At 41.8% G+C, this 27,366-nt stretch overlaps 1 protein-coding gene across 1 annotated transcript in view; it reads left to right on the forward strand.

Moving 5' to 3' along the window:
* Positions 1-17,137, forward strand: part of LOC131291302 (glutamate receptor ionotropic, kainate 2) — a 52,230-nt gene extending 35,093 nt beyond the window's left edge. The window contains exons 10-14 of the mRNA XM_058320500.1: positions 13,211-13,409; positions 13,491-13,722; positions 15,416-15,531; positions 15,632-15,787; positions 17,018-17,137. Coding sequence (XP_058176483.1) covers positions 13,211-13,409; positions 13,491-13,722; positions 15,416-15,531; positions 15,632-15,787; positions 17,018-17,023 — 709 coding nt within the window. The 3' untranslated portion in view covers positions 17,024-17,137. The remainder of the gene's footprint in view (positions 1-13,210; positions 13,410-13,490; positions 13,723-15,415; positions 15,532-15,631; positions 15,788-17,017) is intronic.
* The last annotated feature ends 10,229 nt before the right edge of the window (positions 17,138-27,366 follow it).

Genomic DNA, 27,366 nt, shown 5'->3' on the forward strand with positions numbered 1-27,366 from the left:
TGGTGTAAATAGCTGACGTTTATAGCTGCTGTGCTGTAAATGTTTACATGATTTGTTGTGAGATAGAATTTGGCTTTCTTGCATCTTTTTATCAAACTTCAAAAGGAAATTTGTTCATCCTTCATGGGGTTTCATGTAAATTGTTAGACTTTGCTACACTTCATCAAGCGATCGTCTTTACACTTTGATTCGTTTCTATCATCAATGAACAAACATTGTTGATGAATTTTGCGTACTTGATAGAAAATTTCAACTCTACCTTATACTGATACCGTCAAAATGGAACTGGAATTGCACAATTTCACTGTTCAATCGGTCTTTACATGGGACGATGCGTTGGGGATTTAATTTCCACCAACTCCCGGTATTTCCAAAGCTTTGTCCTATGCTGAGGAGGGAGGAAGATGATGATGGTTTAATTGATACGAGAAAGCAACAAGATGGATTGGAAAAGAAAAGTCCACATCGTCTGCGTCGCACGTCCGCGCGAGCTTGCTGAATATTCATGAGCATTTGGAAGACTCCACTCCCCGTTGCCTGCGTTTGATGGGAGTTCGCCTTTGCCGGGGAGTATTGTGAGCTACGACACGCTCGTAGGATTTATCACCAGACTAAGAGTCGGTGGGGAGAGGGGAGGATGAATGTGTGCGAAGCGAAAACGCCCATTCCGAACGACAGATCGAGCGATGATCCGAGCGATTCCGGTTTCGCAACTGGTAAGCACTTTAACGAGCCGTTCCGTTCGTCCGCATAAGCATAATTGGCATTTGGTCGGGCGGCCCGCGGTTGCTCGGTGCGACCACACCACCCCACACACACACACACACACACACGCACACATGAGTGGTCGTTTCCATCGATTTATCTACTATCACTCGGAAGGACATCGAAAGGGCGCAGGATAACGCGCCAACCGAGAAGTTCTCGCGAAGCCACGACCACAAATCAATTCCAAAACCACCACAACTGCTTCCGTTCCCGGTTTCCGCCGAAGAGTACTTGCGTGCATCAAACTACAGTCACCGGAGGGGCGGAAAAAATCCACCCCAACCCGGGAAAACTCGAGCACTCCGCTCACTCCAGCGGCCATTGTTCGAATTCACTCCATTAGCAGTAAATTTTGCCTGACACTAACGTTATTTTCCCTGCACAGGACCAGGGTTACATACATACATACACTCACACCTACGTACTTGTACATATAGATATCGCCGGAACTCGCTTGCGGGAAGCAGCTCGAAGAAGGTCTTCAAGCGGGATATTGTCAAGCAAGGGGGAAAGGAAAAAAAGGCGGAAGACAACACCACCCACACGCTCGGGTTGATTTATTGGCGATGGCGCGTTACTAAAGCGTTACCACGGTTGTGTGCGTACGGTGGAATGGCTCATAAGCAACAACTCTCAATCTGGAACGTCAACCGCCCGTCGGCCGGCTTTGGTTCGACGATGTAACAAAGGAGCTCCGTTCGGTCTGTCGATTGCGCTCGCTAAGATACGGCCGGCTCTGAGGAAAACCCGCAGGCGTAGAGATGTGGTGCCGAGGGGGGCAGGATGGTGGGGGTGATGGAATAAAATTTAGCAAAAATCGACACAAAGTAAACCGAGAACGCTGGGTCGTTCGATATAAGTACACTTAGGATATGCAACAAAGTTGTTACCGCCTGGATCGTGGTCTGGACAAAAAAAAAAAGATGGCAAATAAAGGGCAGGGTCGTAATATGGATGCTGTGCTCGGAAAAACTATTCTGCACCACCACAGCGATGCGAACACTCAGGGTATTGAAGATTTTATCATTATTTTAGGTCTTGGTTCATTGGAACCGGTATTGTCAGGTTTTGTTTCTTTGTTATAACAGGGAACAGTATGCACTAGCGTTACTTTTGTGCAAACCAGAGGGAACGCAACTCGAGCACGTAACGGTGATGTCAATTATCTTCTTTTGCTATCATATGCCATTGTTCCACAGAAAGCAACAGAAAATAGTGCACAGGAAAGTAAAAGACAGTTTAATTGTCGATACAAGGCTACGGGTTGTGGAATTTTCAAGCTTAACCTATTCACGATGGAGACGCCTAGTACCTTGTGCGGTTGACAAACTTACACTTGCCACAATGGAGACGCCTGGTAGTTTGTGGAGCTTTCAAGTTTGCTCTATTCACGATTGAGACGCTTAGTACGCTGTGGAGGTTTCAAGCTTACACTATTCACGATGGAGACGTCTAGTAAATTTTGCATGTGTCAAACTTACACTATTAGCAATGGAGACGCCTAGTACCTTGTGAAGTTGTCAAGCTTAAAGGGGTTTAAAACGATTGCAACTTAACAGCAACTGTCAAACACACATTTCACTCATGTGAAACCCACCCTAACTCGTCCAAAACCGAAATAAAAAAACCTTTTATTTGCACAACTCAAATTTCACTTAACATAGGCAGGCTAGAAATGTATTTCACAGCAATGAAATTTGTTTGACAATTGCTCAACTGTCAGCTTTAGAAGGAGTCATCAGTATAAAACCATTTAAAATTACCGTTAAACGAAATAAAAAGCTTCAAACGCTAAATGAGTATTATTATTAATTTTCAAGATGAAATAATATCGCTCATTTACAATTCTGCATAATTTGTTTATCCGCTAAAGATTTCCGGTTGACAGTTAGCGGTAATTTGTTGTGAGTCGTGTATAAGTGCGACGAGTTTAGAAACTTTCAGTCAACTGAAATGAAGACGAATGAAAGTTTCCGATGAACGATAGTTGCTGTCATCTACCTGCACCTGTACACTGTTAACAATGGAGACGCCTAGTGACTTGTGGAGTTGTCAAGCTGGCACAATTCGCAATGGAGAACCCTTGTGCAGTTATCATTCTCGCTTTATTCACTATGTAGACAATACTCCTTGTATAGTTTACTCCTTGTTGAATGCTCAAACTGTCTGTATTCACGATGAAGACAACTAGTGCATTGTGCAGCTGTCAAACTTACACAATTCGCAATGGAGACGCCCAGTATCCTGTGGAGCTGTCCTTGAGGTTTTCGAAAAACGTCACTTAATTTTTATTTAAGTGTGCGATGATAAGATAATAATTTTTAGCATAGGATTTCAATATTCCATTTGTTATTACTGTGAATATTATTTTGGAAATATTTTCGTATTACAAAATACTATTACCTAGAATGTCGATTTTCGAACATTCACCCCACCTTATGCCCACTGTGCGTTGTTGCAAACGGCTGTCGCCTTTATCTTCCGCAGAGCATGTAAACGTGATACTTAACCCATCGCTAATGCGTCTGCTGCAGACAGCACACGTGCAGGCATCCGCACGGGGTGGCCAAACAAAACAAAACAAAAAACAACATGGCGGAAAAGGGTCCGTGCAACAGCAGACACAACACAGCTTCCCTTCGGAAGGGTGCTTCTACGTCGAGTAGACACTTATTCGAAGCACACCCACCGGAAGAGTGCTTGACAGTGGAGGAGGTCCTTGCCGATCGGGCCCCGGATCGTGTTGCATTGTAGCATGTTTCCGGTCTCGGGCTCCTTCAGCTGAGTGAGCCTGAATGCGATAATGTGTGGATCTTAAAGCAACCCGAAGGATTCTTATACATTTTTGGTAGCCATAATTTTATCCATATCCAATTCAAACTTCCTTTTTTAACGGGGTTCATAGGTTGTTTATATTCACATGTCAAATATATCTATCTAAGTTGATTTATTTTAGTAATTTCTCGCACAACCTGTTTTGAACAGTTTTGAACTTTAAAAAGCTTCTCCACCAAGCCTGAAGCTCACCAGTGGAGTGGATGGTAAGAGCGTCCTTGTATATTTTTTTCTCACACTGTGCTCTTCTATTAGAGCCTCCTCATACACAGAATGTGTATTTTTCCTGCTCGCTTCGTTCAGTTCTTCAACTTTTGACCGGGCAGAAGAAAGTGATACTTTGTTGCAACCCGAAGACGTTAACCGATGGGTTTTGCGGTATCGGGTGTTTTCAGCTCCGGTGCATGAGCTTTGATGCATGACGAAACTTTTCCGATCTGACCACCGGGGAAATCCGAGGAAACCTGACACCGTCACTCTCGACCCCATCCGGATTTACAGACTGTTCTTTCGAGCAGCTCCAGCAAAAACGTCGTAGCACCGGGAAAAAGTGCCTTGTTGATAGCCACACCGAGCTCTGGCCAGGCTGTACGGTTCCGAAGGATTCTTGGAAGAAGAAAATCGCAACCGTAACCCATCCAGCTCGTCCGCTGAGGGGCGTGATTTTGCACCGTCATCGAGCACCTTTTGACCCAGCCTGTCCTCTTTTTCTTCGGTGCGATGAGAAGCAAAACCTCGAGCCCTTGCCTCAGCTGCATCCTATCGCCGCGTGTTGTATGGTCAAAGTTTAAATTATGCAAATGGATTCTCCAAACCCCCGACGGGACGGGGAACACCGGGCCGTTGCGAAACAAAGGCCAACGGTTCGCCATTTTCCTGCCCAGGAGGCGGCAACCGGTACCCATGGCAGCCATTCCGTTCCAAAGATGGCAGAATCTTTTCTCCATTCAGCTGCGCTATCTTAGGGTGCACGGGGTTTGATTCCACCTTTTTTTCCCAACTTCTAGTGACGCGCGCCCTTTTCTACGACCTCGTTCTCGCTAAACAGTTAAAAGCGGGTCTTTGACTGTTTAGCAAAACCGTAATAAACCGTTTAGCAAAACCGCACGCATAAAGTGCGCTTGCCTCGTGTTGGCGTCCAACCGAAACCCCTGCCAGGTTGAAGCAGGTAATTTCTCTTCATCAGTCATTTTTGGAACCACTCCGTTGAAGCAGGAACAAAGTTTTCTTTTATTTTATAATCACATTTTGTCCCTAAAGAGACTATAATTTACAATAACAAACACCATCCGCTCGACAAATGATTTTCAAAAAAAAAACGTAATATTTGTACAAATAAACGAGGCTAGAAAAATAAAATTTTCCTTCTGAATATTTATAAATGATTTATGCTACCCTGAAGTAAGGAGGACACAGCTTCTTTTTAAGGCCTGAAGCTTTAACCATTTTCAACTTTGCTTGGAAAAGTATGGTCTTTTAAAAGTTGCTTCCAATTACGTTCCGATTTTTTGATAAAAAGAATGAGCAGATGAAAGTGGAGCGGACAGTTAAATTAAATTAAGAGTTTTATTGGTTAAAAGCACCGTTTATTGGTTGAAGCCCCTAGCGATGCTCCTTGAAGAAGGGGTGGGCAAAAGTTGATATGGTTTTAAACTATTTACTGGTGAGTTATGTTTTTACGCTCAAACAAAAGTTAGGCTTTCACTCTTTTTGACAAATCTTTGTTGGGAAAATACCCAGGAAGTTCTGGTAAACATTCATTTTTTATATGATTTTCGGTTTTATTATGTTTTTAAATTACAATTAAGGAAAGTGTACCTCGATTTTATTAGAATCGTGTATGATTCTTACTTTTGGTGAACGCTCCAGTATCGGAACATACAATTATTGTTTTCCGTCAAGAGTACGGGAGGTTATAGACAATATTTTGTTTTAACAACACAAAAAAGTCATTGTTTTGTTTGTATTAGTAAAATATTGATAAAAAAAAGTCAAATAGAGGTGATTTTATTAAGAAAACAGTGATAAGACAATGCTTCATCATCTGTAGTGCTCAAACAAAATGTGCGGAATGTTTCAGAAACAATGGTTCAAAAGTGGTACATAAAACTCCATAAAAGAAACTAAAATATACAATTATAAGTTTTTTCACTAAGGAATGCCTTACGGAACGAAAAAGAGAAATTAAAGTTACTGGGGAATAATGTATTGCAGATAAAGAGACTAAATGAAGAAAATGGCAAAAGAGGCATTTTTCTAACGTAGTATGCCTTAGGTCATAGTAACACAGATATTGTGCAGCTGAGAATGCGATGGTCGCTCACCTGCATTGACGCTCCGATGTCACGTTTTTCTTTTCCGCCTATTCGAACGAATTATGCCAACGTTATGAGAAAAGTCAACCCCTCCGAGGAGGGAGAGATGTTTGATTTATTATTCATAGCCTCGGGCTTTCCTAGCTTTTAAGAAACGGACGGGCAGCGCGCTGGTGAAAGGGGCAAAGGGCAGCAATGGCTCTGTAATCGGGATCTCCACGATGCTGCGATATCTGACGATAATATTACATCAGAAATCTGTAAAAACAATCGATTTCGAAAGCGTGAATTTAATTTATACTTCTTCTATAGTCTAACCAAACATCTTTATTATATTTATATTAAGATCTTTCACATTAGTTAATCTTCTTTAGAACTTTTGACTCCAAACACAACATATTTAAGTTTTTAGTTTTTTACGAATTTTAATTTAACTTTGTAAGCTTTTTCAATGTTATTAACATGTTTTAGTTTTTAAGTACAACTTTTTTCAAACGGACACATATTCCAGTGTTACGTAGCCATTATTTAACTAAAGTGCGGCGTTAAGGACTTTGAAAGCCTTCCACACAATGTGCAGGTTTTTGTTCCGCTCATTGTTCTTTTCTTTCCCGTTCGTAGAAGGTTTGCTTTTGATTCGTTCCCACTTCGGAATCGAACCCGGATCCACTTGACGTTTTTTGTTGTATGTTTGTATAGAGGGGCCCGTTTTGTACAACAAGTGTGAACACTTCACAAAGCATCCCCTGCACACGCACATATGCACACAGCTACACGTTTGTATTTTCGTGGAATTTTCTTTCTCGAACGAGCCTTTCGACTATGAGGTAAGACGTTTTGGCCATTTTCGATTTTCTTTCCGTCTCTTTGTCGATTTTGACGACAATGGCAGCGAGGGACGATGGCGTCTAGGGTGCGTTTTCCCGCCACCCTGGAGCTGGAGGGACATTCGCCAAAGTTGCGCACAATTCCGAGCGCAATGATGAAGAAATTACGAAACCTTCACGGAACCGAACTGGGAAATGGGAAGAAAAGAGCGTGGCGCCGACAAAGAGTAAACTAATTTTTCCCGGGACTCGGTTTCAAGCCCCCCGGAAAAGCGGCGTGGCGATGGATCGCGTTAAGGGTTTATTAAAATTCATCGTTTCCTCGAAAACTCGCCCCGACAATGGCACCTGAGTCCGGCGGGTTCAGGCCCTCGTTTGCTATCGCATGTTGTCGGCGTCGTCGCCAGCGCACACCCGTCAATCGGCTTGTCATTGTTCGAGCCTTCAGCGCCTGCTTTTCACTCCTTTTGCCCCCCAGCCCCGCGTGGAAAAGAAGTGGAAAAAACATGACGTCCACTCCACAAACCGTACGCACAGATATTTCGCGACGACGAGTTTCAGCATTTTCTCTGTTGCACTCTACCGCCATTTTATCTTCAAACTCACCCTCTAGCCCACCCTGAGTTTTGGGCTCTCACAAATTCCGATGCAGTAAGCGTTCCAGGACGCTTTGTTGACTTTACTTAAGACCGTGCTCAACCGAGTTCTTTCCTTTTCCTTCCAACTGGAGAGATTCTTCCTTGCGCTTTGCGGTCGGATGATACCCAGCGCAAACTTTTCCGGCTGACGGGATTCATCGGAATGTGCAAAATAAGGAGTCAACAGTGAGACGACCAACCAGCTCTCGGGCACAAGAGGAAATGTACAAAACTCGTAGCGAAATAGAAATTAATTCCAACGATCACATTCGTTCCACGACCCGGGAAGCCGATCCAATTTTGCGATTTTTGCGGCCCCAAGCACTCCTTTGAGAAATTCGATTTTTACCTCCTGCCCGGTTTTCGGGAAAGGGAAATTTGAAAAGTTTTCCAGCCACTCGAGAATTGGAAAAAACCCACACACATTTCCAACCATTCCGGGCCGGTCAGTTGCGTCTTTAGTTAAAATTCTTCAGTGTGTATGTGTGTGTGTATGTGTAAGTGTGTTAGTGGTACTACACTGGATTGTTAGGAGAAACTATTTTTGGTACAACAGAAGGCACGATATGTACCACTCCAAGTTTGTTCTACTTGGCCAGTCCACTAGCATTTTTGTCATTTTCTTTTACTATTTGTAGCTGTTATTCAAAGCTGTGGTTTTAGTTGCTGAACTTCGAGTAATTTATACAAGTTTTGGAATTCGGTATTGAAGCAAAATCAAATACATTTCACTTCAATTAATTTTAACTATTTCTTTTACAGTAAACGTTTAACATTTTAATTTGAATTGAGTTTTTGCGGATTTGTAGCTCAACGCAAAGCAAAACTTTCAAAACCTTCATCGGTCAAGAACATTAATCTAAAAATGTGGAAAAACCGTTCCGTTTTACTAACTTTGAGAACTAGAAAGGTTGTTGATACAACAAGAAGACTTTTACTGATTGGTAAAACTTATCATTGAAATCGCAAATGCAAAATACGGTTGGTTTTCAACACGTTGACTGCCAAGCGGTCTAAGCACTTTTTTTAATACAATCTTTTTTGATCAAATTAGGTTATAACTTCCCAAAGAACCTGTTTTTAATATTACTTTAGTTTTTATGTTGTATTTTCATTCATTAATGAGCCAACAACGTTTTAGAACTAATTGCTGCTCTCACCCACCTTTGAGTGACGTATCAGTAAACGTGTTAAAGCAGTTGTATAAAAGTATAAAAGTATATTGCATGTTTGCTTTTAAAAATAAAGAATTGAACAGGAGAAGTTTTAACACAATAAAACCGATGAAGTCATGTTTTCAATGCAGATCAAATATTAGAAGCAATTTGATAAAGGTCTAGCATTGGCCACACAATATGAAGTTTATAACTGTGCGACCGTAACGTCCAGTTTGCTCAATTTGACCTGATTTTATGATACAGCACGGTTGGAGCTCGATTCTCTGCTTGCATAATTCATAATCAGTTTATTCCATGCAAAACTATTACTATTCACCGAACTCGGAGCGTACCGAAGCTTTTCTATCAAATCGAGTCCAAGCCCCGCTCCAGACGTTTCCATTTACAAATGCAAATTAGATTAACGATTTCCCCGTGATAAAAGGCCAGCGTCTTCCGGACTTCCGGGATGCGGGCCGGCCGAGGTTGGGCCTGCAGCAAACCCAATTTGTTCTTACAGCCCCGGCCAATTGCATTACGGGCCAGCATAAAAAAAAAACAGGCGAACCAGTGCGGGAATGGCCGGATATCGACCTTGTGCGCCAGCTGACATCCGCTTGACTTCCTTCCCAACGGTCGAAGCGGTGAATCGTTGCAATGCCTCGTTATGGCAATATTGCATGCCCGTTTACCCACCCACCCGCCCGGCCAGCCCGTGCTCCGCCTCCTGACCCGGATGCGACATGCGATGGAATCGATTAGAGGGATGCATGTGTTTTGCAATAGCGTCCGAAGTGCCGTGAGCGGAACATTCCCCGGCTCCCACACACGATTGTACGGCATGCCGCATCGACGATCGACTTCAAACGCCCCTGCGGGGGTGTAGCTGCATCCGACACATGCACTCGGAGCGGGAGCTGCGGGTTCAAAAAAACTAACGCTCCAACGTTCGGGCATGCGAGCGCTGGTCAGGATTGTTTCCTGTTTCATGGCAAAGAGGGGCAGTGGTGGCAAACATCAGTTCTGAAGATAATTATTATTCTAGAGTATTGAAACATTCTGAACATCACTCACGATGATTCGCATCTTTGAGTTACTCTTCAGTGAGTTGAAACGCACATAATAAGTTATTAGTCGAAACAAAGTCGTGTGAAAAAGTTACCAGTCACCACAAGGATAAGAATCCATAACAAGGAATCGAACCCCAAAAAGCGAATGAAACCTCAACCAGTTATTCATAAACAGTGTGATAAACACAAGGCATTCTTAAACAAATAAGTAAATGAAAACTTTTACACTTTTCTTTGCAAAGTCGTCATTAATATACTAATATTAGTTTGTTAAATGTTTAAGCAAAAACAAATAACGAGTTCAAAATATCAACTAAATTTGCCAATAGAGGACAGCACATATAATCATGACAGAGAGAAAATAAAGTGGGCTCACGTTCTTTCCAAACGGAACCATTGCCAAATTGTAAATTTGACATTAGTTTTATTTTACTTACTATATCGGGATTCACATCCCTGTTTGAGATTTGTATCCATGATTCGGGTTCAATTAATTGCTCGGATTCAACATTGTTAATCACTCTTGTGACTCGTGTCCCTGTAAAGGATTCAAGCTGGAGAAGAGTTACAAACATTTTCCGAGAGGATTTAAATCAATCCATTCAATAGTACGATCTGACTCACTCATTCATTCTAACTCAGTACGCACATCACTGGATAAGCAAAATTAAACTAAACCACAACGAGATAATCCGTTTTTCCAAGTATGAAACGGTTCAAAACTTACTGAAGAGCGTTAAATTCGTCTTTCTTTCCTACCTTCCGATGAAAAAGTGGTTTTCCCATTTAATGACAGACGTTTTGCCAAAACAAACAAAAACAATAGTCTTTCTAAGAAATCATTTTTGATTCATGGACGAAAGATTATTTGAAAGCATCCTAAATATTTGGAATTTTAGTTGAAACATGTAATAGTGACATCATAATCACTTAGCAAGGTATTAAAAAATTTCACAAATTAACTACCACATTACCCGTTTTACATAATTTTGACAGTACCAGTTCTCATCAGCCTTTTCTTTCGATAACGGTTTTCCTAAACTGTGGGTTTAGTAAGTTTTTAATAAAAAAATTATCATGTAATATTGTACCTAGAAAGTGTGCTACGCTTGGAAGTCAACGTGGTAACAAATTGAACAACCTTTATTGATAAGTTTTGTGCATAAAATATATGAATCCAAAAGTTTTTGAAAACTAAGACAAAGCTTGCCAAGAGTTAGTTTTATGATTACGAAAGGGTTTAGTTGCAATTGGACCAATAAATGGGATAAAAACTTGTTCGAACTAATGGACAGTCGGCAACAAAAATGATACAACGGCAGGAACATACCGGAGCAAACGGAATAAGTCATGTTAAAACTTTAGAAGGATCGTGTCGAATGCCCAAAGCTATAAAGAATACTAAAGCCTCCAAAATCAAGGCCTCCAGAGTGAAGGATGGAACAATGATGGGAAAAATAGAGTCAAAATATTGTTGAGTAGAAATAGAAATGGTCGACTGAAAAAGTTCGATTCCCCTGCTCGTCGCCCCTCTGGAGTTGTATAACGACCTTTCGTATGTGTAGACAGTATCTGCAACTCTGGTTTCTGTTTTTTTTTTTCTTTTTTTAGTATGTTCTGTTTTTCCTCTATTGTGTTGCTTCATGCAACGGCCTCTCACTCACCCGTTCTCTCATTGCGAATCCAATCGGGCATGCAAAAGCATGCAAGTCGTTTAGCAATGGCTCAATGGAAATGAAATGCTGTTCGATTGCAGAATGCCCTCGCAGGCTCACAAATACCCAAGTGAAAATTCGCTTATGTGCACAACACACATCATGTTTTCCGCCAGCGAAACGGTGGAAAACGGATACGAAAGTGGAAAAGTGCGAGGCAAGCGTTAACAACAGAACAGAGTTCTGCAGGGCCCTCTCAGCAAGGGAAAAAATGTGCAGCGTGTTAGTGTTGGGTGTGCTTTGCAAAAAAAAAAGAAAATTCGTAGATCAGAGTTGATGGGGGAAGTCATCATTTTCGAATGTTCCGACTTTCAGCAGCGATGTTTTACGCTGGCTGCGGAAAAACATTGAAGTGCATTGATTAGTGAAAATGTTACGCAACACTGAACAGCATAGACAAAGCACCGGGACGGGGTACGAAACCGTAGTAAAGCAACTGTGGAAACGGAGTGTTTGCTGGTAGACAATATTTAACAACCATTTTGCCACTTCCCGACCTTTCTTCTATGGGCTTTTTTACTTTCCATTTTTCAGCACACAAGTACCTGGTTTTTCACAGGTAGATTAAAAGTTAGTTTGTAAAAACATATGTTCACTTCCAATGCTGAACATTGCAGCTTTTGTAGGAAGTGTGCCCGTCCGATAGTGTCTCTACCTTGAAACACTTTTCGCTCGTACAAAACCATAGTTCATACTGTTTTTACTTGAAAGGGATGAGTGCTACTACTTTTGAAACCAAAAAACCATCGCTTCCCAAACACTAGTCACTCTTACGAACAAAGCGGATGCAATGCAGTCATGTTGAACCATGTAGGAGTGCCTGGGGTAATATGCACCCCTTTCAGAAAACTATTGTGTTTTTTGTGAGTTTTATCAATTTATTTGATCCCTTAAAGCTCTAATATTTACTTCTAGAAAACTGTCTGCGTTTGCTTAAAAAATCACAACTTTTAGATACAAATTTTAAATTCACTTGTGCTGGGCTAAAATATACAGCTAAACAGGGGCAGTAGGCAACAAAAACAAAGAAATAAATCACCATTACAGTGAGACTAGAAACAACATAAAATAGAGGTACAATTCACTCCTCAACTAATAAAGTTTTATCAATCGAAAAGGAAAACAATGTTCTGTATTTGGATCAGAAGTAAATCAAATTGAAGGAATCAATGCTTTTGTTGGTCCTCATTTTTTTTTCAAATGATTTGATTTCGTTTAAGTTTGTTTGCAACACATTTTCAATTGAAATACGAGTTAATTTATTTGTTTCTTGCGATTATTTGCGGTTTGAGGCTCTGTGTTTTAATTAACAGACCTTTGCACGTCATGTACAAACACAACGATTTGTACTATCGTTGAAAAGTACACTGTTCATTCCTCCGCCTAGCGGGTGGTACAAAACTACATCAGAACATGTTTGTACTGATGATGTTCTTGTTTTGTTTTAATTTCGTGTTTCTGTCGATGAAGAGCTATCAAACTCACAGGGTAGCCATAATGTAGTTCACTCTTACAGGATTTTTTCATAAGAAATCAAAGCAGATGCGGGGTGCATATTACCCCAGTCACCTCTATCAACCTTTTCCCCCCCTGTAACGCTTTCTGCCACCTGCTGTTATCGGTTTTGTTCGCTTCATTTGCCACTTGCATGGCGCTTTTCGTTGATGTCGTTCGCTCGTTGTGCGTTGCTTGTTGTGATGTTTTGCCGAGAGCCCGTAATGGAGGCTTTCTGTACACTCTGGAGGTAGTTGGGACGTTAGTGAGCATCTTCGGCCGCGTTGCGTTCGTGTCTTCGGCGTTCCCGTTCGAAAAAAGGGTCGTTCGATGAACTAATACGTGTTCCGCTTCTATTCTAATACCACTACCAAAACGTGCTCGTACGAAGGGCCGTCTCGACGCGCATGGTCGCCGGCATGTGGTGGTTCTTCACGCTCATCATGATCTCCTCCTACACCGCCAACCTGGCCGCGTTCCTCACGGTCGAGCGGATGGACTCGCCGATCGAGTCGGCGGAGGATCTGGCGAAGCAGACAAAGATCAAGTACGGAGCGCTGCGCGGAGGCAGCACGGCCGCCTTCTTCCGGGTAAGCACCTCGCTCCGGTACTGACCATCCCTTCAGTTCACCAACTCTACTCTCTTCTCCTTGTACTCCTTCTACCCGCAGGACTCCAACTTCACCACCTATCAGCGCATGTGGGGCTTCATGGAGTCGGCTAGACCGTCGGTGTTCACCGCCAGCAACATCGAGGGCGTCGAGCGCGTGGTCAAGGGCAAGGGCAGCTACGCGTTCCTCATGGAGTCGACCTCGATCGAGTACGTCATCGAGCGCAACTGCGAGCTGACGCAGGTGGGCGGCATGCTCGACTCGAAGGGCTACGGCATCGCGATGCCACCGAGTAAGTAACAAACGGTGTCGACCATTCTGAACGTCACTGAATATTCAATATCGATTTCCACATATCTGACCTTAACCCCAACGAATAATATAACTCATGTTTCTCTTGAGGACGGGTGAACTTAATGTAATTATTGAGGGCCATTACGAGATAACGACGCGACCAGTCAGCTTCGTCGACACGACCTGTCAAAATACAACGGAATACACTGTTTTCAGGGCAAGTTTCCGCCTTTCTGTTTGTGAGTGGAAGGTATTTAGTAGAGCTACCAAGGAATATAGATATTGCTAATCAGTTTCGAGCTCGTTTGATCACAATTCATAGCAAATACACAGTTAGATTTTTTCCCTGGTGTACCTTTTTGGAATTGGCCGACACTTTCTGGTCCTCCTGTCACCCTGCTTTACAACACCACTTTAAAACACACCACCTACTCACCTAAATCTCTCTTCTTTCTAATCCTAATGAGCATACTTAACCCAACACTGCAGCGCGGCTCGTGGTGTGCGTTCCACCCTTCTTCACCCTCTAATACTACTAAATACTGGGCTTCCAATCATATAATGGAATGTTTCAAGTGTTAGAGGGGAAGTTTCATATATACAAGGAATATCTACTGACGCTTCGGAGAACTTTGCAATCATACAGGGGAATGTAACAAATAGCAAAGGGAATCGTGCCAACCCAACGGGGAACTTTGCAATCGGTTAGGTTAGCAAACTTCTTACTTTACAAACAAAACGTTTTTTGTCAGTAAATGTGGTTCCAACCGATATTAAAAGTTTTAAAAAGCGTTGATTTCATCCAAGAAAGTTGTTTTCAACTAAAATACGAAAAAAATCTTTTTCATTTCGAGTTGTTATGGTTCTGTCAAACAACGTATTATATTTGTTTGGTATATATTTGTTGCGGTAAACATGAAATGCCACGTCGATAGATAAAATTTAAAGCGAGGTTCTTTACGTTTAACGTAAAAATAAAAAAATATACTGTAAACAAGTTGATGTAAAAATCAAATTTATCAATTTAAATCGAAATAATAGACGATATAAAAATACACAGTAATTAATTCACTTTTCTTGCGCAAACGTTGTTGATACCGACGCGGAACAAAGTAAACAAATAAATTGCAACAAACGAGGACTTTTGTGAGATTGACAACTTGCTCTTCTAAACTGTTGCAAATCTCCTTGTTTGGTATGCACATTTCCCTTTATTATTTGACATATTCCCCTAGTTGACTGTAATGTTCTCTCTACCGATTGAATTTATCCCCTATGCTTTTGAAATGTTCCCTCTCCTTATTGAAACATTCCATTATCAGGATCAATAGAACGCTGAACCCTTCAGTCCGCGTCGTTAACTATTAGAATTTCATTTAGTTTCAACTATTGTTTACTTTTGGCACAAGATTTTTGGCAAAGCTCGTCGAGAAAATTGACAAGACACGTCAGTATCTCGTGATGCCCTCAATTGTTTACGTTTTCGCTTATAATTGTTACGTTTACTCATATAATTATGTGTTAGATATACCTGTTTAATGAACACTATCAGTCAACAAGTAAATCAATCAAACTAGTTCTTGATAAATGTCGATCCAACTGTTCGAGAAAATTAAATCGATCCAGAAAATCGCCTAAGCAAAGGAAATGGACATCGTTTGATTCACTTCCCTTCACTCTCGTCCCCTCAGATTCACCTTTCCGGACGGCGATCAGTGGCGCGGTGCTGAAGCTGCAGGAGGAGGGCAAGCTGCACATACTGAAAACTCGCTGGTGGAAGGAAAAGCGAGGCGGCGGATCCTGTAGGGTACGTGTTCGTCTTCTCCCCGTCCGCACCCCTCCATCGCCCGCCTGTGGGTGCATGTGTTTAATTGTCATCTTCTCTCGTCCCGCTTGCCCTTCCGCAGGATGACACATCGAAGTCGAGCTCGACGGCGAACGAGCTGGGGTTGGCGAACGTTGGCGGCGTGTTTGTCGTCCTGATGGGCGGCATGGGAGTTGCGTGCGTCATCGCGGTGTGCGAGTTCGTCTGGAAGAGCCGGAAGGTGGCCGTCGAGGAGCGGGTAAGCGAACCATCCCATTCCCCTACAACCTTATTCACGCTGAAGACGGGAGGGGAAACAAAACGGTGACAGATTACAACCATCATGTCGCACGACCCGACCCGGAAATCCGGTCCAGTCCACACCGTGACGTATCGTTCCCGTCATTGTCTATCATTTATCTTCTCTTTCTCTCTTTTTTCTCTTTCTCTCTTCTTCTCTTTTCCCTACGCTCGTTGTTGTTCTGTTCTTTCCGTTTCGTTACGTGTAATTTGTTTCTTAAATCGGGCTTCATTTACGGCCTCCCTCCCTCTCCGCACTTTTGTTTACCGCCCCCGACCACACTGTTCTCGATTATTCCTGTGGTTCCTCTTTGCGCCTCAGGAGCCGTACCAGAAAAAGCATCCAAAGGAATGCAGATTCGAGTAGACGCGAGCGAACAGTAGAGTGTATCCGGCTCCAGGTCGAACCTGCAAGGGCAAAGGGTTCAGCTACCCTCTCGGACCGTTTAGAAAATCCTCTGTTGAAGGGTTGCGTTGGTTGGTGTTCGTAGGACAGGTATTAAGTTGAGTTATTGAGAAAAGTAAAACAGGAAGGGTTTCAGTTCTGCCCGGACCAACTAGGCATCAAAACAAAATTAACAAGAACATAATATTGACCAGTGCAAGAAAGGGAGAGGAAGCCGAAAACACTAGCAATCACCGCAAGCAGGAAAAGTAGATTTCATTGGAGTAAATTTGTGCGACACACAGCATCGTATCAGTGTAAAATGACATGTTTAACAAACATTACTCGCCCTCCGTCGCTGTCCCATGTTTGTGCAGATCCCGTTCCGCAATGCTCCGATCAAACCTTTACAATACACGTGGTTGATGTATGGCATGCATCCTTTCCACACATGGTTTCCCAGGTGTAAAGTTGCAAACAGCGCGGAGACAGTTCAAACACACATCAAGCAGTTGTTAAATCACACACCAAATGCAGCCACGAGCATCTTGGAAGGCTAGGAACGATTTCATGGCGGTACTCGTACCATTAGAATGTGTATAATTTTGTTTTCTATCCCACTTTTCAACTTGTTGGTTTCTGCAGTCCACTTCGCTTCTATTTTAATTATTGTATTTTGTTTCTTCCTACCTCTTGGTTGCTTTCTATCCATCAAGTTTTGTTACTCACCCTAATACCCGCCTATTGAGTTACGTTTTTTGTGTTTATCTTCTATTTTCCTTCTTTCCACGATTAACAATGCAGTATTAGATCCGTGGTTGATGGAACTCTTTGACTGACAGCCATCGACTAACCATCTCGTGAACAATGTTCCCGGCGGCTAGCTGCTCTGGATCACGCTGAGCGGTAGGTGGTGCAGCGGGGAGAAGAAGATTATCTAAATAAAAAATAAACAAATGCACTCTGGGAAGGAGACCGATCACCCCGCGAGCCACAAGCCATCGGAAGCAGCGAAGTGAAATGACACACGCTACAAAAGGATTTGGTAAACTACCACTAACTGCGAGTAACCATAATTATAAGGTTTCGGAGCATAACCTCGTTTGGTTTACGTTGAATGATCCGTTCGCAAACAGGAAGAGAAAGGGAAGTGTGGAAAGTATAAGGTGGCGCACGTAAACGAAAGTAGAATAGCGAAGTTATGCTCCTTCTGGAAGGAAACATTGTGTAAAGATATAAATGAAATAAAGTGAGAAGTATTGCTCACTCGACAACAAAAAAAAGATGACAACCAAATGGGCGAACATAAACACACAAACAGAGAGCGGTAATCATAGACGAAAAAAAAAACTTTTAAGCCAAGCAACCATAAGGAGACAAAAGGAACTAACTAACACATTAGGGAATTTTTTTACACAACCTTAGAATAAACTAACATAACTAACACTCTTCGATGATCGAGATCAACATGAGCGTGTGAGAGTTGTACAAAAAGAGACGTGCACTACATTTGGGGGGTTTTATTTCAAATCAAACGTTTACGTAACGTAAAATAACGAAAATTGTTGTTGTGTCGAGATAAGATAATGGAACATTCCATGGCAATTTTTTTTCCATCCAACGAGGAGAAATGTTGTTCTGACATTTCATCACTTCTTGGGGTACCCTTTATTTGTTCTGTTAATATTCAACCAACTATCATCGTTGCAGTGGTGACGTAAAGCAAACATTCCAATGTGCGCAAGGGTGTCCAAAAAATCTATCTACTATTTTATCCCGGGCACAGTAAACATTAGAACCAAAGTAGATAAGCAGAAAGAACCATAGATAAACGATAAGTGATAGGAAACACACGGCAAGGACACAGAGGCACAAAACCAGACATCCGTAGAGGATGAAGAAAGAAAGCCATCCTTATCTGTTGTTGAAGAAATATGAGAAGCATAATTTTAACACAATGACGACGAAGCGACCAGTGGTGAAAAGTAATAAAAAACGCGGAGGAAAAAACATTACACACCGACAGATACATGTACACGAACGAACTCACACGCCCACAAAAGTACGATCAGTCTGAAGGAAATAAAAACGATTCTACTCTGAAGAAAAACTTTAAACAAAATGTTTTACGTCATTGGCGCTCCTTTTCCCGTTTTCTGCTTTCCGTTGCTTCCCCGCTAGTTTTGTCGTCCCCTGGCCTGGTTCCAATCTAATATCTTGGTTTCGATTTGTGTTTCTTATTATCACTTGCTTCCGGTTCCCCCACAGGTTCGCTTCTACTTCACGGGTTCACTTTTTATGTGGCAGATAATTAGGTTTATCCTCGTTTGCTCGATGGTTTTACTTTTACTTTATCAGTTTTCATATTGCTCTCCCTGAGGCTGCAAACTTTTCCAGTCTTTATGTCTGTATGCACCACCAGCTTTTTTCACAAATCCATTTTGATAACGAACAGAACAGGAAAGCTGAAAAGCTTCCCGTCACAACAACAAGCACGCACTGCACCGCGAACCAAATATCACGCATAGAGATCAGTGGCAATCTGTTCTTCTCTTCTTTTCTCTTCCTCCGATTCCCTTTTCATCCGGGGTTTGGATAAATTTGCCGAACGTTACGGGTGTTGTCGAATTCTCGCAATCATTCGCTTTATAACACTTGCAAAAACCAATCGAAAAAAATCTTCGGCGGTCGCAATGGTTCGAATCCTGGCCGGGATGGGAACTAAACCCGCTGCAATTGCTGCTGACCCGTCCTGACATTATGCGTTCGGCTGTATCATCCCTGAAGGAGGTGAGTAGAAACAATATGAGCTATTCTGATGCAGTAAAAATATCTCCAATAGATATCAATTTACCAATAATATCCATTAGCATAAAGTAATATATTCTGTTCAGTTGCTACAAGATCACCTTGCATTTTCCAAAAGCGGAAATTCGTTCAAAGGAAACAGAATCAATTTCAATTAGAATATTATGTGTATGTTTATTTAAGAGAGAGTAGATATGTTATCTTTTCTAATAAAGGATTAAGAAGGTGTTGCATTCTTTCGTTGAGACTACTCGATTTTGAAAGGAATAACGACTTAACTCATAGAAAAGTTTTGGAACTATTGAGTAATTTTTTTTTTTAAATCACAAATTAGAATTTAAATCCAAGACAGGGACTTAGTACACGAACTATAGATGAATATACATACAATTTGGGATTCGACTCTCTGTGGTGACTAGTAACTCTTTTACTCAATTTCGAATCTTCAGTTGGGATTCGAATCTCTATGACGACACGTAAGTCTTTTACTAACTCATTTAATCCTTTGTGATTAGAATCCCTGTTGAGAATTAAAATTTCCTCGACGACTAATACATCGTTTTACACGTTTTATATCACAAAAGAGTGATTTAATGATTCGAATCATCGTGAAGATTGTTCACTCTGATTAAAAAAAATCTTTTAAAAGAGAAATTTTTAAATTGACGGTGATTCAGTCCTCTTGCTTGTATGAAATTTACAGTTCGTGGAACAACATTTAAACAAATGTAGGCCATTCAAACGAAAGCCAATGTTTTTCATGTTTTAAACTACTACAAAGCAACTGGATAGAGTGTAATAAACTAATCCTGTTTAAGATAAACTTACTAATCGTGTGGAAAATACAACAATACGAAAAACGGTTGAGGAAAACCGGTTTAACATCTCCTGCATTAAGCAAAGAAGCTTAGATAAATCCCGTTTCCCGTTTTCCGCAGGTTTCCCTTTGCTCGGAGATGGCGTCCGAGTTGCGGTTCGCGCTGAAACGCAGCCGGCCGAGGCGGAAGCAGCGCGCGGGAAGTGTCAGCGGGGGCACCCTGCGCACCACCTCGTCCCGCGCCTCGCCGAAGGATTTGAGCGAACCGTCGTCGGAGGGCGGTCGCTTCCACCCGCTCGGTCCACCGTACGCCCAGTACGAGTTCGACCCGAAGGCCGTCCCTTAGGTGTTGCGGTTCCCCGAAGGTTCCTTCTATCGGATCGACACGATCGCAGGCAACCGTGGTTCCCCCGCGTACGCCGAGTACCACTTCTGAGTCATCCTGTTTCTATATGTGTATCTGTGGGAATGAAAGCGTATATGAAAATCAGCTGATGAGATATCGAAGTACACACAAATTCAAAAAAGGACGATCATATGCTCCAACTCCAGCGAAGTGTGTGTTGACCACCGATTCTTCGTATCTTGCAGCGTCCAAGACTCTTCAGCCAGTTCGTCGCGATCGGAAGGAACCAACCAGCAAACGGGGAATCGCCGCCATCTTCCGATGCTAATTTAAAATTAATGCCATCATCATTCTTACCCTTCCCTGCGTTTCCCCTCACCCACCGTTATCACCATCCCTGGCAGCTGAAAGCTAAGTGTGCCAGTTCGTAAACACTAACCCAGCGCACTCCCATTAGCGTTCGTACGTACATAAATTACATCTTAACGTGACCATTTGCATAATTCTCCCAGGAGCAGGATTTCCGGAACGACACGAAAGTGAGCGCCGAGTGGAAACGGTCCATTCAACTCAAATCTCACCTCGGGAAAGGAAACGAGGACGAGGTTCCGGAAAGGCGAAAAGTACGCGTGAAACAACAGCGTTTTTCCTTAGTTATCGTAAGTCAAGTGCTATCAATAAATACCAATGAAAAAGGGAGTACCGAGTCAAAAGCTGGATCTAGTGTCTTTTCCTTTTCAACAAACTGGTTGGTGATCCGAACGCATCCTTTGTGTCTTTAACTCCTTTTCATCATTAGTTCTCACATCATAACTCATTAACCCTTTCAGGACCGTAAGCTATTCAAGACTAACATTGGCAATACAACTAAGTATTTTGGCTATTTGGGGTGTAAAGTAAGAGAATATCACCAGAAAAACCTAGCAGTAGGTGTAGGTTTTTTATAATTTCATGGGAAATATTTTTTCCTATGAACTATAAAAGTCAATAAATGACCAGTATAGTTATGATATAGGAATTTATTTTATTTGCTTTCCACTACAAATTACACCATAAAAATTCTAAAAGAAAGATCTTAGCCATTTCTATAAAAAAAATAATGAATTCATCAACTTGCCAAATACTAAGTTTTTATTGTTGGTTGAACGCACGAATGGTTTGGTTTTGGAGCAATTAATTTTGATAGTTCTTATTTGCTTATTCGTTCAGAAAGACATTTGCCGCCTTTGACATAATGTTTTCTTTGATGTTTCGTTTCAAAAGTATCGTTTTGATAATAGTTGAACAAACAGTAACGAGTTTTGTAGATGGGAAAAGTATTTCCCTTGGTCGTGAAGGGGTTAAACAGTGTGTTTATATTAAACAAGTATATTTGGATTAAGCTTAAATTTCACTTTATTTTAAACAGTTACATACCATTTTGTTAAAGATGCAGTTGGTTTTCCTTGAGAATAATATTTCTACAATATCTGTATCATTGTATATACCTCGGCACTGGATGCAAGTCCTCAACTTAACTTTTTTTTCCAGTATTTTCCCAAGACAGCTAAGTAAGTATTTTAGGATATAGTTTTTTGATTGACTTTAGTATTGGTAAGATTTTAACTACTTTCTAGTTTTCAGTTTTCAGAGTTGTGGTTGTTTAAAAATGTTTCTAACGTGGAGTGAACTGTTGATTTCATAGGGGCTATATTCTAAGAAGGTTGCTTTATTTGCATTTCCAAAATGTGTTTTAAGAACTTGGCATTTCTCTTGCTTTGTTAGTATTGTGTTTCCATACTCTTTCAAAGAAGGAATCGCGTTCTGTTAGCTTTTGATAATTTTGATAAACGATAAGAGTATTGAAATTTTTTTCTTAAGCTTGGTAACGACAATTTTCTATCTCTCATTTAATTACGTTCGTATGTTGATTGCTAATAGATTTTAGCTGTACATTATTACATTTAAAAATACATTTCAATGTGTAGATTATCTTATTCGGTTGTTTCAAACCTATTTTCTCAAGCGTTTTCTACTGGAAAAATGCAGAAAAGTTTGCACAGTTTTCCTATATTAGGAAACCTACAAGATATTTGTGTTGAATATTTTCAAAATTGTCAAAATATTCTGATAATATCTTCATTTTTTCTCCAATAAACTCCCGAACACGATTCAATTTAAGTACGTGCTTCAATCTGTTGATCTTCTCCCAAAAATAACTAAAAGATTCTAGACATGATCCATGTATTTGTTCTCGTTGTTACAGTTGTTGTAACACTGATATTATCGCATACACCGTCATATATATTAACTTCTAATATTTTTCTTTTCTAGCATGATTTTTATCACTTCCCAGGCAGATGTTTTTTCAGCTATATTTACAAATTACAACACAGATTGAACAGATGAATTATACTCTGCCGTTCGAAATTTGAAAACAAAATATCTCCTAAAAGAACGGAGTAATCCAAAACCTGGGGCGTCAAGTAATTGCTAAAACTCACGTAACTCAAGCTAACTATTCATTATCAGTAGGTTTTGGATTCAGATACTCTAGGTTGGAAACAGATTATACGGTAAATATAGATTGAGAGCGACTAATCAGTCACGTAATTTACCTTTCAGATGGAACAGAGTCAGCAACTCATCTGTAAATAAGTTCGAAAAGCAAAACCGGCTGCACCGCCCACTCGGTGAAATCGAATATGAAATCCAATTTACGCAATCAGTGCTTAACCTCCCAGCTGCCGACTGATGGCTAACGCTAACCGAAGGAGGATAACGGGCAGGTTATCTAAGTGGGCAAAGTGGTGCATGAACATGATAGCAAAGAGCAAAGAAAAGACGTAGCGCCCCAGAGCAAAAGCTGGCGAACGCAAGTGAGGCTGAGAATCGGTTTCGCTGGACCGATCATAAATATTTACGACGTTCCGCTAGCAAACGTGTCCACATCGCGACTCCCTGCCCCCAAGTGCACCCTTTCCCCTCGCGCCAGAACATTCATAACCCGCAAGTCGATACTCCGACTCGCATAAACAATTCATCACCAGTTCGCGTTGGCGTTGGCAAATTTGGAAACCTCTTGCTCCGAACGAACCGGTCTGGTGCAGCCGGTCCCTCCCCCTCCCTTCTTTCACCAGCCTGGGAAAGTGAAGAACCCGCACGGCTGTGTCAGTGGCGCGTGGAAATTGTTTAGATAATGCTGGCGGAACCTTCACCTTCGCGTGGCTGGAGCAAGGAATGGGCGGGCGGCGGGTCGGGCGGGAAAAGTCAGTCCATTTATTAGACGAACCTCTACCCCCCCCCTCCTCCCGCCTCCCCTCCTGTGTCAGCAGTGAATCAAAATCCGAGCCGGGAAAATCGAATCCAATCATCGTTTCGGTGCTATAAAACAGTGTAAACAAAAGCAAACTAATTTCACAGTCGAAGTGGAAGAGGGAGGGAGACGCAGTGACGCCGCGGAAGTAAAGAATCAATCGCCGATTGCCGACCCCTGTACCACCCTTCCAGCCACAATTTCCGCCCCGTTTCGAAAGGGAGTAATAAATCGGTCGATAAAAACAGTCGGGCGGAATATCGAAAGTGGGCTGCCGGGCAGCGCCGAAGAGGTGGAAATAAATACGAAAACATACATTAATCAACCGGTGCCTACCACCTTATCATCTCTCCACCCCTCCCCCTCCCCAAGAGTCGTTGGAAAGTTCGGTTTGATTGCGCGAGGATCGGAGGCGTGATTTGATTATCGAAATGTTTTGACAGCCCGCTCCATGTTGATGGCGATCGGTTTTGTGCTCGGTGCCGGGAAAAGCGGGAAAAACGGATTATGCAGGAAAACGGGACGTCTGGCGTCGGGTGCTTGGGTGAACTCAAATTACCGTACGCAACTGTTGACATTACGGAAGAGTCATCAAAGCGAAACACACTTCGGCGCCACGACTGGGTTTTTTTTTTACACTGAACTACATAATAATACTCTTTCTTAAGTTTAATATCAACTTATTAATGTGGATTTTTATTTTGACAAAGCCAGCAATTTACATAATTTTAACAGTCAGCTTGAAGGTATCGTTTTGTTTCAAAATTCCTGAACTTTCTCCCATGCAAACTTCAAACATTTCAAAGAAAACAAAATTGTTTGGTAAATACCAAAGTCTAAGAGAACACTAGACACCGTGTGGATGTAATGTGATAATATACGACCAAACATTAGGAAACATTGCAACCAAATGGTTGGGAAATGTAGGAAATATTTAAATTGTTCCTTAATGTTGTTTGCTTTATAAGCTCTAAAGACTGCTTTAATTGTGGAGTAACATAATACAAAAGAAACAAATTTAGCGAAACATCTTTTACATTCTGTTTTTAATATTTAGCAACTTTTCACGGAAAAAACTTAATACCCATTTCTATTCGACTTCAACATGCATAATTGTCGTTAACAATATCTAACTTTCTTCTTTCCAGACATTTTTGTGCTGCCTTTCACAAATATTCACTTTACTTCATCAAAAAAATCAATAAACAGTTTTGAATTGGTTAAACTAAACAACCACTCACATTCTTTTCTTGCTAAAGCACTTTGAGTAATTGTGCTGTCTTTGAAATTAAGTTGCCTTTTCGAAAACATTAGACAAAAACCATTTATTGATTTAATCATTCATAAGAGTTGTAAACAACAACTTACATTCTTCTTTCTAGTAAACCCTTGTTATTTAGCTAGAACTCCAAAAATCGCCTTTGAAAACGAATTGTTCTACATTTGTGACAACCAGTGTGCGCAACAGTTTAATGCGGCCGTCAATCTTTGGCACGAGACAAACGATTGCACGCATCCGGTAAGTTGCTGGGACCGCTGGAAGCATCTTTCTAGCAGCTGTATGTGTGTGTGTGTGTTTTTTATGTTTTCCTTCGCTTTCCCGCTCTTATGTCACCGTTCCGTTTCCATATTTAAAATTCTTCTGCTTACGCAACCGGGACAGACAACCGTTCGGCCACAGCTTCGCATAGAAAGGTAGAAGGAAAGTTGAAGCGGAATATCTCGGGAGAGTTCTAGCTTGTTCCATTCTGTGCGTTCTTCCCATCGGTGGCGTTGCGGAATGTAAAGGCTGCGTCGACCGGATGTAGCGGGACAAGCGACATATGGACGAGTCGCCCTACGAGAAAAAAAAACAAACAAGGCAAATGGCAACGCATTAAAATAAAAAAGAAACTAAAACAGCCCTGGCAGATGAGCCAAGAAAGGGAAGATTACAGCACTAATGCGTACGGACACGCCATGTTTTTTGAGACCATCAGCGGTAGTAGTATTCCTTCGGGTTTACACAGCGAACCCGGAGTGAAAATACCTTTAACCCTTAGGTAGCTTGAGCTCTTCCCAACGGTACTGCTTCCTGTTGGTAAATTCAGTTTAATTGTGCTTTTGATTTCAGTTGTTCAATTGTTTTCAACCCTTTCGTGCCTAGTTAGTGCTGAACAAAGGTTAATTTTGACGAGAAATTAGAAACTGATACCAATATTGCATCAAAGTCAATCTTTTTGTACTACAACAACCCCTAATTTTATGAGATATTATTTGTAGATGAAAAAATACTTCTACGGTCTATATCTGGGGAGAAAACTGAGTTGACCAAAATAATGCTATACACCGAAGGGTTAACGCCACACGGCGTCGCGCTGAGAGCGCTGACCTCAACGCAGACAGATACTAATGGACCCAGAGCGTGCGGAGCTCACAAGCAGCGCAAGTAACCGTTTATCTACCACAACGTTCATCTCCGACGCCGTGCCTAAAAGTGACGGCCCGAACCCCAACGATGTTTTGGTGACGAAACGGATGTTTTTGCCGCGTCTTCGTCTCATACGCGCCTCCCAAGAGATGTTCGGATGCGTTGCGAGAGATACCGGAGGGGTTGTTAAAAATATATCGCTTGCTACGTTCAAGAACTTCCCGCGGGAAATACCGAAGAGAGAGAGAGAAAGAGTGGACAACGAAAAAAGACAACCGAAACACAAAAACAATTCTATAGAAAAATTCGATGACCACTATGTCGACCTCGTCTCGTGTCTCGTTTGGCGGCTCGGGGGGAAAGGTAGCGATGGAATTTATTCATTCCATTCGCGAGCACCTTGCAAATATCAGTCGACCACGCCGAAATTAGCGCTATAAGAAAAGGACGAGGTCCACAGGAAGCGTGGTTGTCACTTGCAGAAATGTTGCGAATAAATGGCACGAGGCGCAAACACTTACGCACTTTTTCAGCACCTGACTAGCAGATGTGGGCATATAGCGCTTCTTAAAGGCACCCGGATAGTATCTGCCAGGTGCTCCGATGAAACCTACAAACGGGGCAAGCTGCAAAAGCAGGTTGCACGACATAGCAACGTTCTGATGCGACGTTTCCAACGTATTTTCTTACGCTGTTTTAACACCACGTCGCCCGGAGTCCCCACTGTGCAGACGTTCAAAGCTTACTGATTAACTTTGAAGTGATGACAGCTCAATGGCTTTATAAACAGACCGAGTTTGTTTTGATTTCGATTTTTTTTTTTGCATTTTATTACGAAATTCAAATTTTAATGATTTGCTGTGTTTCATTAGTACAATTGTTAACTACTTGTCAATAACTGGACTTTGTTCGCTAGTCTGCGAATACGGAAAGGGACATAGCATAAAAAATCAGAAGCATGCGAATTAACAAAACAAAAGTTGCATCACTTCTTCTTCTTGGCGTAACGACCTCTTGGTCATGCCTGCCCGATAAGGGCTTACGAGAGTTTTTCCCTGTTGTACGTGGATAGTCCGGTCACGGTTGGGATTCGAACCCACGCCGTCGAGGTGGTGAGCCCCGGCGCTCATGGGCCGATTTTCTAACCGGCGCTACCGCTCGGCTGTCGCGGACCCCAAGTTGCATCACTAGAACTATTAAAAAACATTAAGCCAGACTCGCACAGATCACAAGGTTAAGCCTCTTTCAGCTCCAAAACTGATGTTGCGTTGTTTATCCAAGCTGATAGCACTACTTTGTACAGAGTATAAACAACCGTACAGGCCGATCTATTTTTTCGTAAAAACAGTGATATGTTCGAATTGAGCACACACACCACTTGTTAGAGATGGTTTTCGCAAAGTAGTATGTAATTTGTCAACCGAAAAATATTTTGTCAGATGTGTTGCGATTGTTAATTTTAATTTTTTACTAATTA

This window comes from Anopheles ziemanni, chromosome X, assembly GCF_943734765.1.
Source record: "Anopheles ziemanni chromosome X, idAnoZiCoDA_A2_x.2, whole genome shotgun sequence".
Lineage (NCBI taxonomy): Eukaryota > Metazoa > Arthropoda > Insecta > Diptera > Culicidae > Anopheles > Anopheles ziemanni.